The sequence below is a fragment of the Aulonocara stuartgranti genome (assembly GCF_965226115.1).
Source record: "Aulonocara stuartgranti genome assembly, chromosome: 3".
NCBI lineage: Eukaryota > Metazoa > Chordata > Actinopteri > Cichliformes > Cichlidae > Aulonocara > Aulonocara stuartgranti.
Genome location: NC_138941.1, coordinates 12,998,945 through 13,016,958, shown reverse-complemented (window position 1 = coordinate 13,016,958; position 18,014 = coordinate 12,998,945). Strand labels below are relative to the sequence as shown.

The window sequence follows — 18,014 nt, the reverse complement described above, 5'->3', positions numbered from 1 at the left end:
GAAATCCCAGAAATCAACCTTAAACAAAGTGAATCTGTGAACTAAGGTGTAGGTCTGTTAGGTTAATTGTGCTGATCCTCGGGTTGGGGGATTTGTGTTTGTACTGGAGCACAAAATTCAAACCAATGGAAGATGGACAACAAAAGTTCAAAGCCATCAGGTGCTCAGGTTAGAAAAAAGAGAAAAGATGCAGGTAAGCAGACGTGTGATTGGATAATGGCAGGTCATCCTGAACCAATCAGACTAAACTCCAAACAATACATTATGTTACAGATTTTAATATTAATTAGTCATTGTTACTTGTTGATTTGTCCTTTTCTCATTGTGTGACGAATTATGACGACTGTTTGGTAGCTGTTATTGTCTCTCTCTCTCTCTCTTCATGTGTGTTTCTCTGGTGAAACAATAGTTTTGTGTTAATGTTAGGGCTGCACGATTTTGCATAAAATGAGAATCACCATTTTTTGGCTTAGAATTGAGATCATGATTCTCTTATAACAATAAATAAACATAAAACAACAAATGTCTCTCGTTTTGTTGTTGCAGCAAAATGTTGTCCTGCTTGAAATTCCGTCTCCACCGTTGCTCGACGCTGCGTGTACAGAGCAGGTAGTGCAACAATAGAAAAATAGTTGCGGGACGGCACTGTGTAGCGTTTGTCTAGGGTGTTGATCGTTTTCCTAAATCCCTCGTTTTGCACAGTGTTGATGGAGCCATATCTTTGGTCTGGTGATAAGTGATAGCCTCCGTAATGTCTTTGTGCCTGCGGGAGTTCGACGTGTATAGGGAAGCGCTGTATAAGGTTCCCGTTATTGATGTTTGGGTGGTTGACCGGGACGGATTTTCTCCTGTCACTTTCTCGTCATCCCTGACGTGCTCTCCGTTGTTGTTTCCCTGCTAATTTTAGCATCACACGGCACAGCTTCTGTATAACGTGGTATAAGGCTCCGCCCTTGTCATTTGTTGAGCAGGAAGAGTGAGCGCTTGTTTTCATGCAGAGTACGTCCCGGATCAAAATGTGGTACATTTGATCCCTGTTGTCTTTGCTTGATGATTGGTTTGAGTCTTGACAATCCACATTGCTGGCGTTGCATCTTTCAATGCCAGCAATGGCAGGTATCAGTGCTCAAACCTTTTGTGTTTGTTTCCAACAAGTTGCCCACCTCGGGAAACAAAAATGTGTTCTTTTACTTGTCAGATGAACATATGAGACACTTTGACTCTTCAGTGCAGTGTGGAGCCTAACAAAGATCTGTTTTGTGTCCCAGCTGATCAGCAGGAGGAGGAGAGTCTGACGGAGCAGCAGAGGAACATTTTCATCTACTTGGACTCAGCTCAGCCACTACAGAGGAAACAATGAGCTCAACACAGAAGGTGACAGACAGAGCAGGACCATATGACCAAAGATATTTATCACCATATACATTTGAACATTTGCCATAACGATGTAGCTGACGATAGAATTGACACCAGACAAAATACTTTACAGCTGCACAACTTTATTAAAAACCCATCAATGTATTTTCACTGAAACAAGCAGCTGTTGTTTATGTGCATTAAAGTTATATAAAAATGTAACAGTGCAAATGCAAATTCCTCGCTGACAGTTTAACCAAAAGGCGTTTCCAGTGGAAACTGGCCGACACATCCTGAGCATAACCATGTATAATATCCACTAAACTTCAGAAGAGGTTATACAGTCGTGGCCAAAAGCTTTGAGAATTGCATAAATATTGGAACCTGGAGAAGTTGCTGCTTAAGTTTTTATAATAGCATTTTGCCTGCACTCCAGAATGTTATGAGGAGTGATCAGATGACCTGCATCGTCCTTCTTTGCCATGAAAACGAACTTAATCCCCAAAAAGCCTTACCACTGCATTTCATTGCTGTCATCAAAGGACCTGCTGAGACCATTTCAGTGATCGTCTTCTTAACTCAGGTGAGAATGTTGGCGAGCACGAGGCTGGAGATCATCATGGCTGTATCCCGATTCAGGTTCTGCAGCTTTAAAGTCCTCAAGGGCCGCGTACTCAAAGACCGCTAAGGCCGAAGTGCGAGGCTCGTAGGCTCGTGAAATGGGACGTCTAGCCTCCGTCGCGCTGCCCAGGTTGCCTAGCAACCATGATACTAACAGCTGGAAACGTTTCATACAGCTTTGTTTGACAGAAATGAAGGAGAACATATTTAGTTCATTTGTTTCTACATGAGCTCTGTGTGATTTGATGAGTATCTGAGGCTGAGACCACAGGACTGTGAAACATGATTGTTGGGCTTCATTTCTGTGCTGAACAGTCGTTTAAGATTAGCTGTAAATAACAATTAGCTGATGTTGTTCATGAGACTAAAGTCATCTCACTGTGGTAATGTAAATATAATATGGCCAATATTATAGTTATTATATTAATCACTTCACTCACAGACAAGTATCTGTGACAGTGTGTATACAGATGTATCATATATAAGAGACGAATATTGTTCGTTTAATATGTTGGTACTAAATGTGGCTGAATGCTTACATATATGTGTAAAAAGCAAATGTAGGAGCTGTGATAACTGTGTCTGATAGAATGAAGAGTAGACTGATATATGAAATATTCCTTTATTGGGTGAGAAAATCAGACCATGTCATAACTGCTTTAAGTCACAAAGAATAGATATCAGAGCCTTAAACGGGCTGACTTCTGCTAAATGGGTCAAACTGGGCAGAAAGTCTACAAACACATAACATCCTTATAGAATATGATGTAACACTATAGATCAACTTAGCTCAGAATATATAAAGCATATAAACAGTTACAGCAATATGATGCAACAAACACAGCAGCTACTGATCCAAAATACTCAAAGCTTCATAGAACTGAAACCAACATTTATTTTTAGCTCCATTCTGCTGCTGATACAGACTTTAGGTTTCTGAACATTAAACTTGTTGCTGCCTTTCATAGTGTGTAACTTGAAGGCCCTGAGTACTTTCTCCCACACTGAAAACACTGGGATGATCACATTATTTGAACATTACCTAATAAGACTGATTCAGCACAGACAGTTATGTTAAACTTTCCTAGCAGTCCTTCACAAACAGGGAACAGTCTGTCTATTCTCTCCATCTGTCAGCTGCTGCTGGCTCTTCCTCCTCCTCTTCCTCACACACTGCTGAGTTTGTCCTGGTGGATCATCAGGGCTGCAAAGCCTCACAGATGATGTGCAGCAGTGGCTCCCTCAGTCTGTCCTCACTCTGGACACTTGCAGTCGTCACACATGGAAATCAAATGTGTGATAAGCTGCAGGATTCAAACACAAGTGTAACTTATAAACACATGTTCATACTTTTATTCCACAATCAGAGAGAAAGAAACAGAGAGAGAGTGCAGGACAGACAGACAGGTGACAGTCTCAGGTGTACACACTGCTACACAACAGCACCAGAGAAGCAGGATTTAGTGTTTGTGTTATTACGAGTGTAAACAAGAAGAGTTCCAGATGGTGCAGTGGACACATGTGTGACTGCTGTGATTAAAGCATCTTTCTTTCAGCTTAACGAGTGAACCGTCAGCTCGTTCAAACACACGTTAAAGTGCGTTTGGCTCGACACCACCGAACAGAGGCAGCAATATAACACAGCTAACATTAACAGTGCAGTGAATCCTGCTTGTGCCGTGATGTTCAGGACTGCAAACCGAGCAGCATCACTGACTTTCAGCTTGTTGTGTTTGTGGATATATGACTGACTTTAATTATCCACAAAATCATCACATTCTCTGTCAGATTAAGGTCGACTATTGAACAGCGTATATTTTAAAGGCTTTAAAACCAAGTTAACGCTGAAAGTACAAACATCACTAATGTCACATAACTCTGCCGACAAGGCATAGCTATGGCTATGAAATGCTCTTTGTGTATCACTTCTTCATTATGAAAGATGTCATTAATGCACTAGTAATGTCTCATCTGGAGTATTGTTCAATCATTTGGTCAGCAGCTAATAAGACAGATCTTAACAGACTTCAGTTAGTCCAGAATAAGGCATCTAGATTAGTGTGAAGATGTTCATACTGATAAAATGCATAATAACCTTTCTTGGCTTCCTGTACAGGCTAAAATATTCTATGGCTTACTTGTAGTTCTAAAGAAAGCAATTCTGTTAAACACACCACATTTATTCTGCTCAGCTGCAGTATCCAGATGAAATACATCATCATATTACACAGTTTTCAACAAGCTGCAATTTAGTAAATGCTCGAGTTAAAAGTAACGTTTTGTAAAACTGTTACATTTAGAGCAACTTTTAAGTGGAATAAGTTGCCTTAAAAAATTAGAGAATTATTCAAAACTTCAATGAACACTTAAAAGCCGATTTACAGAGCTTTTAGTTGTTGTAAATATTGTAAGACACGATTTGTTTTTGAAATTTGTGTAATGTGCCTCAATGTTATTGATATTATTATTATTATTATTATAATTTCCGGGGGCGAGGTCACTGAGGCAGTTAAACAACTCCTTGGTGGCAGAGCCCCTTGTGTTGATGAGGTCCGCCCCGATTTCCTGAAGGCTCTGGACATTGTAGGGCTGTCCTGGTTGACACGCCTCTGCAATGTTGTGTGGAGATCAGGGGCAGTACCTGTGGACTGGCAGACCGGGGTGGTGGTCCCCATCTTTAAGAAGGGGGACCGGAGGGTGTGTTCCAACTACAGGGGGATCACACTCCTCAGCCTCCCTGGGAAAGTCTATGCCAGGGTGCTGGAGAGGAGAGTTCGTCCGTTAGTCGAACCTCGGATACAGGAGGGACAATGCGGTTTTCGTCCTGGTCGCGGAACACTGGACCAGCTCTTTATCCTCTCGAGGATACTTGAGGGTGCATGGGAGTTTGCCCAACCAGTCTACATGTGTTTTGTGACTTGGAGAAGGCATTCGACCGTGTCCCTCGGGGTGTCCTGTGGGAGGTGTTGCGGGAGTATGGGGTGTCTGGCCCATTGCTACGGGCCATTCGATCCCTATACAACCGTTGCAAGAGCTTGGTTCGCATTGCCGGCAATAAGTCGGACTCGTTCCCGGTGGGTGATGGGCTCCGCCAGGGCTGCCCTTTGTCTCCGGTTCTGTTCATAATTTTTATGGACAGGATTTCTAGGCGCAGCCAAGTGGCAGAGGGCTTTCGCTTTGGTGGCCTCAGAATCTCATCTCTGATTTTTGCGGATGATGTGGTTCTGTTGGCTTCATCGGGTGAGGGCCTCCAGCTCACACTGGAACGGTTTGCAGCCGAGTGTGAAGCAGCGGGAATGAGGATCAACACCTCCAAATCTGAGGCCATGGTTCTCAGCCGGAAAAGGGTGGAGTGCCCACTCCGGGTCGGGGATGAGTTCCTGCCCCAAGTGGAGGAGTTCAAGTATCTCGGGGTCTTGTTCGCTAGTGATGGGAGAAGGGAGCCGGAGATCGACAGACAGACTGGGGCTGCAGCTGCAGTAATGCGGACGCTGCACCGGTCAGTCGTGGTGAAGAGGGAGCTGAGTGTAAAAGCGAAGCTCTCAATTTACCGGTCGATCTACGTCCCTACCCTCATCTATGGCCACGAGCTGTGGGTAGTGACCGAAAGAACGAGATCGCGGATACAAGCAGCGGAAATGAGCTTCCTCCGAAGGGTGGCTGGCCTCTCCCTTAGAGATAGGGTGAGAAGTTCGGCCATCCGGGAGGGGCTCAGAGTAGAGCAGCTGCTGCTCCACATCGAAAGGAGCCAGCTGAGGTGGTTCGGGCATCTGATAAGGATGCCCCCTGGGCGCCTCCTGGGCGAGGTGTTCCAGGCATGTCCCACCGGGAGGAGGCCCCGGGGCAGACCCAGGACACGCTGGAGAGATTATATCTCTCGGCTGGCCTGGGAACGCCTTGGTATTCCCCCGGACAAGCTGGAGGAGGTGGCTGGGGAGAGGGAGGTCTGGGCCTCTTTGCTTAGTCTGCTACCCCCGCGACCCGACCTCGGATAAAGCGGATGCAGATGGATGGATGGATGGATATTGTAAGACATGATTTGTTTTTGAAATTTGTGTAATGTGCCTCAATGTTATTGATATTATTATTATTATTATTATTGATTGCTTATATTTGAACAATTGTGAAACCTCACTGTGGATGTAAGAGTGAAATTATGTGGATATCTTGAATCCACTTTATTGTGTAATATTTTATGTGAGTATTTGACGGAAGACGAGCAACATCTGTTGTGGAAGCTAACAGGGTTCCTTTAGAATAAACAAACATAGGATTTATTATCACTGAATAATTATAAAATAATGTGTGTGTGTGTGTGTGTGTGTGTGTGTGTGTGTGTGTGTGTGTGTGTGTGTGTGTGTGTGTGTGTGTGTACAATCAGGAGGGATGGGCATGATTTTAGTGTTTGAAGAGTCATGAATTATCTTTAACAGCAGGTTGGATGTAATGTGTTAGAACTACCAGCAGGTGGGGATAAGAGACCTTTAAGGTGTTTGGTGCCACGCTCCACCTTCAGGTTTAAAACTAGTGTTAATGGAGTTTGAAGGTTGAGTTTGTTCCACGACTGCATTTCACTCACTGCCTCTGTTTGTATCTCTGTCACTGCAGGACCAACATGGAGCCAGAAGTCAGCGCTCTCAGGAGGCCGACAAACCTCACAGAAGAAAGGGAGAGAAAAAACACACCTGTGACGAGTGTGGGAAGGGTTTTACTGTGAGGGCTTCACTAAAACGGCATCAGGTCATCCACACTGGAGAGAGACCGTTCAGCTGTGACTTGTGTGGGAAGGGTTTTACTGTGAGGGCTAATCTAAAACAACACCAACTCATCCACAGTGGAGTTAAAGCGTACAGCTGTGATCAGTGTGGCAGAGCTTTTACTCGCAGTAGCCACTTACAGAAGCATCTAGTTACCCACTCTGGAATTAAGGCATACAGCTGTGATCAGTGTGGGATGGAGTTTACTGAGAAGACTTCACTAAAACAGCATCTGGTCATCCACACTGGAGAGAGACCGTTCAGCTGTGACTTGTGTGGAAAGTCTTTTTCCTTGAAGGGTTCCCTAAAAAAACACCAAGTCATCCACAGTGGAGTTAAAGCGTACAGCTGTGATCAGTGTGGCAGAGCTTTTACTCACAGTAGCAGCTTACAGAGGCATCTAGTTACCCACTCTGGAATTAAGGCATACAGCTGTGACATCTGTGGAAAAAATTTCAGCCAGAAAGGGAGCCGAAATGAACACCTACGCATTCACACCAGACATGATGTGTACTGCTGTGAACAGTGTGGCAAATACTTTACAACAGACGCACACTTACAACAACACATGTTTACCCACACTGAGGAGAGACCTTATCAATGTGCCCTGTGTGAGAAGACTTTTAAATCTCCACATGACCTGAGACGACACCAACAGATCCACACCAGAAAGAGACTCTACAAGTGCAGCTACTGTGAGGTATGTATTTATATTGTTATCTTGTCATTTTAGCCTGACTGTTTGGAACAACTCTGCTCATTAAACTGTGTTAGCATGTTAGCAATTCTACTGCATGGAAAAGCAGCTCTGAGTGATTATTCAGATTTTCCTTTCAGTTATGATTTTAGTATTACTGTAGTATTATGGTGGTAGTATTGTAGTTATTGCAGCCCAGTAAACTGAGTGTGTTAACTGAAACAGTCAAATGTAGTTGGACGTCTGCAGAGATGCTCTTTATTTCAGGCGACGTTCAGGATACAAATGTTGAAGGACTGACTTACACTGTCTTTGTGTCTTTGTTTAGAAGCAGAGCGACACAGATGGATCCAGTTCTCAACCCTGTCATCACTGTGGTGGTGGGAAAGACTTTCATTGTGACCTCTGTGGAAAAACTTTCAGTCGGCAAAAGACCCTAAAAGTACATCAACATAGACACACTGGAGACAAACTGAAATACTGCAAAGAATGTGGGAGAAGCTTCACCACAACAAATCACTTAAAACAACATGAACTGATTCACAGTGGGGTTAAAAAGCACCTCTGTGATCAGTGTGGGTCATCCTTCACCACTGAAGGTCAGCTTAAATCACACAAACGAGTCCACACAGGAGAGAAACCACACAAGTGCAGACACTGTGAGAGAAGCTTCTCACAGTCAGGTCATCGTAACAGGCATGAACGTGCACACATGGAAGGAAACTACAGCTGTGACCAGTGTGACAAGAGCTTCAGGAATCTCAGTTCATACTCTGCACACAAACGATCCCACGTTACTAATAAACTGTTTCACTGTTACCAATGTGCCCAAACATTCACCTCATTGTCTGCTCTGTGCAAACATCAGCGCGATCACTCAGGGCTGAAATCACTCCCATCACTGGATCACAGTGAATCTGAAGACACAGAAAGATCCTCTGGTCAGACTCAAAAAGCTTGAGATCAGGCTCCACAGAGTTCAGATAGAATCATTTAAACTTGTGTTGAACTGAACTGGTTGCTGGGATGAACTTCTATATAATACAGATCTTAATACAGATTTTAACTACCTGTTCCTTGATTCTTAACATTGTTGCACCTATCAAAATGAAACGCCCCAGAACTTACTCACAATGTTGGTTAAATGATTCTGTTCGTGCTTTACGATGTATATGTCGGCGGGATGAGAGGAAGTGGAGGAATGATAGACTCCAGTCATCATATGACATTTTACGTATTAGCCGCTCGAAGTTCCAAACTGCTGCCAGAATGGCTAAAGCAGCTTTTCTCTCTAAAATTATTACCACTAATGGTGATAATCCTCGAATTCTATTTAAAAATTTTAACTCTGTGGTGAACCCCTGCCCTTCTATGCCACTGCCGTGCTCCACGGGTCTTTGTGAAAAATTTTCAAACTATTTTTTAGATAAAGTTTTATCTCTTAAATCTACTCTTCCTTTGGTGACTGATAGTATGTCTATTCCTGATTGTTCTGCTACTCTTTATCAATTTGAACCCGTTTCACTCTCTACTCTGAAGCGTCTAATTGATAAACTGAACAATACTAATTTTGTACATGATGTTCTTCCATCCCGTATAGTCAAGGATTGTTTTAATGCAATTGGACCTTGTTTATTGTCCATATTGAACCTTTCCTTGCTTTCTGGCTATGTACCTTCAGCTCTCAAACAATAATTCAAACAAACAATAAGCTATAATTCAACCTGTTCTAAAAAAAAAAGGAACCTTGATCATAGTGATTTTGCCAACTATAGGCCGATTTCTAAGCTTCCCTTCCTGGCTAAAATTCTTGAGAAGGTGGTTCTGCTTCAACTGCAGATCTACCTGGATGAGAATAATATAAATGATAAATTTCAATCGGCCTTCAAACAACATCACAGCACTGAATCAGCGCTGCTTCGTGTTTTCAATGATCTTTTACTAATGGCTGACAATGGACACCCCTCTGTCCTAGTGCTATTGGATCTTTCATCGGCATTTGACATGGTTGACCATAACATCCTATTGGCGAGACTAGAGCACACTGTAGGCATTAAGGGCGCTGCCTTGGATTGGTTTAAATCTTACCTCTCCAATCGGCTCTCTTCGGTACATTTGGCCACATCCTCTTCTTCGGCTGTACCTGTTTGCTGCGGTGTCCCCCAGGGATCTGTGTTAGGCCCTACCCTTTTCTCATTGTACATGCTTCCCTTAAGTGCTATCTTTGAGAAATACCACATTGCTTTTCACTATTATGCGGATGATATCAAGATCTATTTTGAGTTAAACGATGATCTTGCTCTGTCTTTGAATAGCTTTCGAGAATGCATGTGTGAGGTCAAGAAATGGCTTTTGGCAAACACTCTTATCCTTAATGATAAGAAAACTGAAATTATGATTTTTGGTAGTAATGCCCTTCGTGCCAAACTTCGGGATGCCTTTGGTTTTCTCACTAGTTCTTTCTCTGACACTGTTAGGAATCTGGGTGTCTTATTTGACAGCTCATTTAAACTTGATAAACAAGTGTCTGCTGTTGTCAGATCCAGTTTTTACCAGCTTCGCCTTATTTCTAAGGCCAGGCAGTATATCCCGTATAAAGACCTAGAAAAGCTCATCCACGCCTTTGTAACGTCAAGGCTAGATTACTGTAATTCACTTTATTGTGGTCTCCTCTCTACCCTTTTACATAGATTACAGACAGTTCAGAATGCTGCAGCACGCATTCTAACTAAAACCAAGAAGTTTGCCCACATTACTCCTGTCCTAGCTGATCTGCACTGGTTGCCTGTCAAATATCGTATTCAATTTAAAATTTTGTTGTTTACTTTTAAAATTACCAATAACACTGCACCAAGCTATCTTAAGGAACTTTTAAACCCATATGCTCCTGCTAGGGCTTTAAGGTCATCCTCACAGTTACTGTTGGTTCAGCCCAGATCTCGACTGAAATCTAGAGGTGATTGATCGTTTGCTCTAGTTGCACTGGAGCTGTGGAACAATCTCCCGATTGGCATCCGGGCGTCTGATTCTATTCATTCTTTTAAATCACGGCTCAAAACATATCTGTTTAAACTTGCCTTTTCTACCAGTTAAATGCTGGCTTGCTTGCAGTGACCTATTGTATTAAATTCTCTGCTATCTTTCCATTATTGGTGTCTTTTATCATGGTGGTACAGTCTTACCTTGCTATAACCTATGTGCTGCAGTTTACTCTTATTGGTGGCTTTTATCTGTGAACATAATCCGTTACTTTTATGAATTTGATGTTAATGTGTGAACTGTTTCCCTGCTGGATAGTGATCCACTGTAACTCTGCTCCTCCTTCCTGTTTAGGATTTCTGTGGCTGAAGTAAAATTCCCTCCATCCATCACTTATCCCAGCTAACCCAAAGTGAAATAAAGTTTTGCTGGTCTTAAAAAAGCATTACAATAATGGGCATTACCAATGCAAACTGAATGATACAGAAGATGAAAGAAGAGACTTTGATCAGTTAATAAAGCTCATGATCTTACGTTGGTCAAATATGATGCTCTAAATCAGAATCATCAGAATCAGAATACTTTATTGATTCCTGGGGGAAATTATTTTTTGTTACAGTGCTCCATTTTAAACCAACATTAAGACAAGACAGACAATACGCTAACTAAGAATAGTACAATATATACATATATATACATACATACATACATACATACATACATACATAAGTCACTTATAAATAAATATTTGGAAAAGAAACATGTGTAGCTGTAGCAGCAAACAGTGTGTTAAGTGGATGCGTTGTACAGGGAGATGGCCACAGGCAGGAATGATTTCCTGTGTCGTTCAGTGGTGCTTTTCGGTAATCTCAGTCTCTCACTGAACGAGCTCCTGTGACTGACCAACATGTCATGGAGTGGGTGGGAGGTGTTATCCAACATTGTCTTTATCTTGGACAGCATCCGCCTCTCCGACACCACCTTGAGGGAGTCCAGCTCCATCCCCACAACATTGCTGGCCTTACGGATCAGTTTATTAAGTCTGTTGGCATCTGCGACCCTCAGCCTGCTCCCCCAGCATGCAACAGCATAGAGGATCGCACTGGCCACAACAGACTCATAGAAAATCCTCAGCATTTTCTGGCAGATGTTGAAGGACCTCAGTTGCCTCAAAAAATAGAGACGAATCAAATCAAATAAAAGTTTGAAAATAAATGATGTATTTTTAAATGCTGCAACAAATGTTCACAAAAAGTAACTATAATTAAAACCAGTTAAACAAAATCAAATGTTTGAATCATGCTTAACCAAATGCCAGGCTGGAGAGCTGAACCTAAAGTATACGTAGAAAGATTTGAACATCTGGGCCCTATTTCAGGAAGCCGGTTTAGAAAACTCAGAGTGAAAAACGATACTCAGGGTTGAGTAACCCCGAACTGTCCAACTTGGAATATTCGGTTTCAGAAAGGCCGATAACAAGTAGTTCAATCAACGCGGAGTTGCTTTAACCCCAAGTCAAGTGCGCGGACGAGGATACATAAAGCCCTGATTAGTGGAGCACAGATTAAGCGAGTCACCATGGAGACGGAGGGAAAGAAGGCGCGGTCAATGTATTTTACAGCGCTTGACGCCGAAATTCTGATGGCAGCATATGCCGATAACATGCAAATTCCGCGGAAAAAAGTAACACAGCCTCAGCTGCAAAAGAAAGGGAGCATGCATGGCAAAACAAAGCCGACAGAGTCAATGCGTGAGTGTTAATTTAAACATTGATCTAGGGATTTCCACCCATTTAACACGTTATTTTATTATATGTTATTTTATTTTTTTATTCTATACATTTGATTTTGTGATGTGATTTGAGCGCAGGTGCAACCCAACAGGCCCCAAACGTTCCTGGCAGCAAGTAAAAATGAAATATAAAAATATAGTCCAAACAGGTAAGGTGTAATTGTATTATGAGCCATAGTGCTTGGTCTGTTTGTCCTATGTAAATCAATTGCAGTTAGAGGCTACATTAATTTTCTTTCTGTAAGCACTTATTGAAATTATCTGAGCACATTACAAGTACATATTTGCTTACTCTGTATGCTCAAATGTGGCCCGTTATAGCCAACAGAAAAAAAGCGGAGGCCCGAAAAACAGGTGGGGGTCCTCCACCACCACCACTCACAGAGCCTGGCCACTTGGCTTCCACATTTGTGATAATGTTGGCAGCATCACATATGATCTTCACAGTGCAGAGAACACAAATTAGCATCCATTACTATAATGGTATAATTTGTTAGTTTGAAATGCTACAGGGAACTATGTACCTGTACATTAATGCTGTGGAAAGACTTCCTGTTCACATAGTCTCCTTCATTTACTGAAGGAGCAATGATTGGAATGCGAGTGCCATCTATACAGCCAATCACGCCTGGGAACCGTGGGAATAAATGTAGAATTTAAGTGGTAGTTCAAATATCACCACATCATGAATTAAGTTTTGTTCATCCTGATACCTGCAATTTTGTGGAATCCCTCTTTGATGAATCTTGTGGGTCTGTGACCGGGGAACACCACAAACCAGTACAGGAGACGTTTCAGTGCAACTTTAACATTCCTGACTGCCCGACAGACAGTAGCCTTGGAAACGTGCTCAGCGTCACCAATATTATACAGAAAGCTCCCGTTTGCAACAAACCGAAGTGCAATACAAATAATATGTACAGAACTGAGAGAATGTCCGCGATGTGTCACATGAGCAATATTAGGCCTGAGGATGTTATTCACGTAAATTATAGATTGTGCTGGAAAACGGTAACGTTCACACAGGAAATCATCAGGGAATGGTAAAATGTCCAAACGCACTCTAATTACTCTCTCCCGGCGGAGAGCTCTGCGGAGAATTCGTGCTTCAACATCTACTGGCTCTTCAAGGAAGGGACACGCCATGTCTGACACTTCCTACAGTCAGGTTTCCGACAAAGAGGCGGGGACAGTCAGGGTTAGTTGAAGTAAACCTGCTAGGGGGCAGGTCGCTTCATGGAGTGTGTCGTCATAGTGACTCACTCAGGATTAATCTAAACTTGCTTTGTGAAACCGAAAACCCAGAGTTTTCATTAACTCAGGGTGTACTTAGTCAGAGTTTGCACTAAACCAGCTTCCTGAAATAGGGCCCTGAGCAGTTTTTAATGTTTTTATCACATATAAATGTCACAGCAGTGGGTCCTGGCCCAATGCTTTGTGTTTTTGGTTTTCTTTGACTCTTGTTTTTCTTGGTTTTTGTTCTTCTTATTTATCAGGCTCTCAGTAATCTTAGTTCTCCCTCCCTCAGTGTTCATTTCAGCCTGTGTTTAGTTTCTGTTCCCGTGTCCCACGTTTCATCGTTTCATGTCGAGTCAGCCCTGTCTCTCTGTTTCCTGTGTCTCCCCAGTCAGCCCCGCCTCCCTCGGGCACTCATGTGTGATACAGAGTAATAAACCTGACTACATTTGCTACACTCTCTTTACTACCTGTTACTTTAAAATTCATACACTAATTATGTCTGCCCATCTCTCTAATGTAAAGGTCAAAGGTCAACATCCCAGTGACGTAAGAATAATCCCAAAGGGGCAAAGGCAGCGGTTAATTTAGCACATTTAGCATTAAGGGTACAGCAAGGATATACTTTTACTTATTGTGGCAGGGGTGTGGTCTCTGGCCTGCTGCAGTGGAGGCTGGTGGCGGGACGTTGGACGGCACAGGTGAGGGTGATGGAGCTCATGACTCTCCCCTTTATAGTGACGGAGGAGACTGGCGTGGGGGAAGCGTGTAGTGGAGGAAGCCGAGGAGAGAGCTGGTCTTCATCGTTACCTGGCAACAGTAGCCCTCATCTGACTTTATTGGAGGATATTTACACCAGCAACACGGTTTAGTTTGATATGACGGATTAACAACATGTGCTGTGATATCCTGTTCATCTGTAATAGATACTGGATCTAATCAGTCAGCAGATATTTGATCAGCTTATTTATAATTATACTAGAAACAAATACAACTGTGTTGGTGATTCATGCAAACTTGCATATCAGCCTTTGAAGGTTTTGTAGTATTGAGAACAAAGAGGTTGTGTTAGGGCTGAAAAGCCCGACTTGTTCTCCTCTGCAGGTCATCAAATGCACCACAGAAGTTTGTGTTTGCACAGCCTGTATTTGTTTGATGGCTTTATTATTCTCTGTTCAAAGACAGTAAATGTGGAAAACGTCTCATGTAGAATCAGCTTCATTTAAAATGACTGCAAACATTTAGAGAACATGTGCTGCTGTTTGTCCTACATTTCAACACTGAATGAACCCTGAAAACATGATGGCAGCTGGCAGGTTGGAGTTCACATGAAATATCGGCTGTATGAAGACTGGAAATATAGATGATAAAAGCATGCAGCCAAACATTTGTGGACATGATTAAACTATCTTATCCAAAAAGCAGGAAGTGACACAGCTAGAAAGTGTGTAACAGCTGAAGTCAAATGTAATGCAGAGTTGAATCTGCACTTGGATCCATCTGTGAAAGGTCCACATGTAGGGATCACATGAGTCCTGATGTTTGTCAGTCAGCTTGATAACTCCATCTACTGTGGGCTACATATACTGGGCTGGTAGCTCCACAGTGTTGAAAAGAAACTATTAAATGTGCAAAGTTTAAAATCAGAGGCTCTTCTAACACAGGAGCCATGTTGAGTTTAGATCACAGCCGACCACCGGAAATGGCTGAAATGAAATGGAATGAAGCCCATTGACAGCCAGCAGGTCTAAACAGGAACGAACCCATTTGTATGTGTGGCAATGATGTGGCTGCAGCTGACACAGGATTGGTTCAAACTAAACATCAGACACATTTCACAGAGTTCACAAATAAACTCACGTTTTTATCTTTGAAGATCATCATAAAGTAGAATTTATGGTCCAGTAGAAACAGCAGGAGGTTTGAGCCCTTCTGATGGCAAGGCAAGGCAAGTTTATTTGTATAGCACAATTCAACAACAAGGTGATTCAAAGTGCTTTACAGAGACATTAGAAACAAAAACAAATAAAAAGCATGATTTAAAATTGATTAAAACAAGCAAACAAACTAACTAACTAATTAACAAACAAACAAAACAGTATATAAAATCAAAACAGATCAGAACAGTAGATAAAATCAGTAGTTAAATGTAAGTTTTGAAATTTAAGCTTAAAAGTGTGGATTTGGTGCTTTATTCAAATGCAGCTGAGAACAGGCGAGTCTTCAAACTGGATTTAAATAAACTGAGTGTTTCAGCTGATCTGAGGCTTTCTGGGAGTTTGTTCCAGATATAAGGAGCATAAAAGCTGAATGCAGCTTCTCCGTGTCTGGTTCTGACTCTGGGAACTGATAAAAGACCGGATCCAGATGACCTGAGGGATCTGGAAGGTTCATACTGGGTCAGGAGGTCACTGATGTATTTTGGTCCTAAACCATTCAGAGCTTTATAGACCAGCATCAGAACTTTAAAGTCTATCCTCTGACGGACAGGCAGCCAGTGTAAAGACCTCAGAGCTGGACTGATGTGGTCCACTTTTTTGGTCTTAGTGAGGACTCGAGCAGCAGAGTTCTGAATGAGCTGTAGTTGTCTGACTGATTTTTTAGGTAGACCTGTAAAGATGCTGTTACAGTAGTCAAGCCTACTAAAGATGAATGCATGGACTAGTTTTTCCAGGTCCTGTTGAGACATCAGATCTTTTATCCTTGAAATATTCTTGAGGTGATAGTAAGCTGATTTTGTTATTGTCTTAATGTGTTTTTCTAAGTTTAGGTCTGCATCCATCACTACACCCACATTTCTCGCCTGGTTTGTGGTTTTTAGATGTATAGATTGAAGTTCTCTGGTGACCTGTAATCGTTTTTCTTTGGCGCCAAAGACTATTACCTCAGTTTTGTTTTTGTTTAGCTGGAGAAAATTGTACGGGGCCTTGGTCTCCTGGTGACATTGTGATATATATTTGTGTGTCATCTGCATAGCTATGACAGTTTATTTTGTTGTTCTTTATAATCTGTGCCATTGGGAGCATGTAAATGTTAAACAGAAAGGGTCCCAAGATGGAACCTTGGGGAACTCCACATGTGATACTTGTCTGCTCAGATGTGAAGTTACCTATTGATACAAAGTATTTCCTGTTTTCTAAGTATGTCTTGAACCAGTTTAGTACAGTTCCTGAAAGACCTGTCCAGTTCTCCAGTCATTTGAGTAATATGTTGTGGTCAACTGTATCAAATGCTGCACTGAGATCCAGTAAAACTAAAACTGACATTTTTCCACTGTCTGTATTCAGACATATGTTATTAAACAGCAGAAACGGGATTTGGAGGAAGATGTTAATAGATTACCGTATTTTCACAACCATAAGGCGCACTTAAAAGTCTTAGATTTTCTTCAAAAAGTGCGGCGCGCCCTATAGCGCAGTGCGCCCTATGTGTTGTAAGGAGGACGTAGTAGAGAACACCATGAGAACGTTAAAGGGTGAAGTGTGGGCGCTGATCGTATATACCGGGACAATCGCACATACCTGTATAAAAGAACAGGTATGTGCATTATGCAGGACATCGTTGTTTTAACAACCCTGAAAATGGCAAAGAGACACGCTTACGAAGCACAGTTTAAACTGAAGGCCATCAGCTACGCGGAGGAACATGGAAATCGAGCAGCGGCGAGAGAATTTAAGGTTAATGAATCGATGGTTCGCAAGTAGAGGAAGCTGGAAAACAAGCTCCGACAGGTCAAGAATACGCAGCTGAGTTTCCACGGACATAAGGCGATTATCGAGCAAAGAACGAGCGGGAGAAGCGTTTCGACAGTCACCATTCGGCTAAAAGCAGTTTCACTTTCACTTTTTATGAAACGGTGCCATTTTTCCATCCGGACCAGGAGTACGGTAGCGCAGCAACTTCCAGCGGATTATAAGGAAAAGCTGGCCATCTTCCGCTCCTACTGCAGCAAACACATTGGCGACAAACACATCCAGCGATGGATGACCGATGGAGACCACAGTTTCACCAAGAGTGGAAGGCAGCGCCGGGCGAGTTACGCCACAATTTGCCAATGGATTGTAGATGCTTGGGCTAACATGGCTGCTGGCACTGTTGTTCGAGCTTTCGCAAAAGCCGGCATCATTTCCGAGGAGCCGCACAGCACAGAAAGTGACTCTGACAGTGAAGACAGTGAACCTGGCATGTTTGATGGCGATTTAGCGCAGCTGTTCAATTCAGACACAGAGGATGAGGACTTCGATGGGTTTGATTGATGATAAAAATGTGAGTACCAAACTTTGTTTTGCTCCTGCTTTATTTTTAAATATGCACACTTGTATGCTTGTGTGTTGTTGATGATGACGATTACCGGCAATAGAAATGTGAGTAAGGTACCGAATTCAGGTTTGCTCCCGCTTTATTTTTAAATACGCATACGGTACTTGTATGCGCCCTATGGTCCAGTGCGCCTTATGTGTGTATTAAATACAGTAAGGGCACACATAACTGAGACTGCGCCTTTTAGCACAGTGCGTCTTATGGTCGTGAAAATACGGTAGAAAGAATTGTACACTGTGAATCAATGCAAGTCTTTC

General features: G+C 42.5%; 1 protein-coding gene across 2 annotated transcripts in view; it reads left to right on the top strand.

Annotated features, from left to right (window-relative positions):
• Positions 1-14,317, top strand: part of LOC309702296 (uncharacterized protein) — a 46,326-nt gene extending 32,009 nt beyond the window's left edge. For both annotated transcript variants that reach the window (XM_082526910.1, XM_082526909.1), the window contains exons 2-4: positions 1,269-1,374; positions 6,586-7,434; positions 7,760-14,317. In XM_082526910.1, the coding sequence (XP_082383036.1) occupies positions 1,357-1,374; positions 6,586-7,434; positions 7,760-8,392 (1,500 nt within the window). In that variant the 5' untranslated portion in view covers positions 1,269-1,356 and the 3' untranslated portion in view covers positions 8,393-14,317. The remainder of the gene's footprint in view (positions 1-1,268; positions 1,375-6,585; positions 7,435-7,759) is intronic.
• The last annotated feature ends 3,697 nt before the right edge of the window (positions 14,318-18,014 follow it).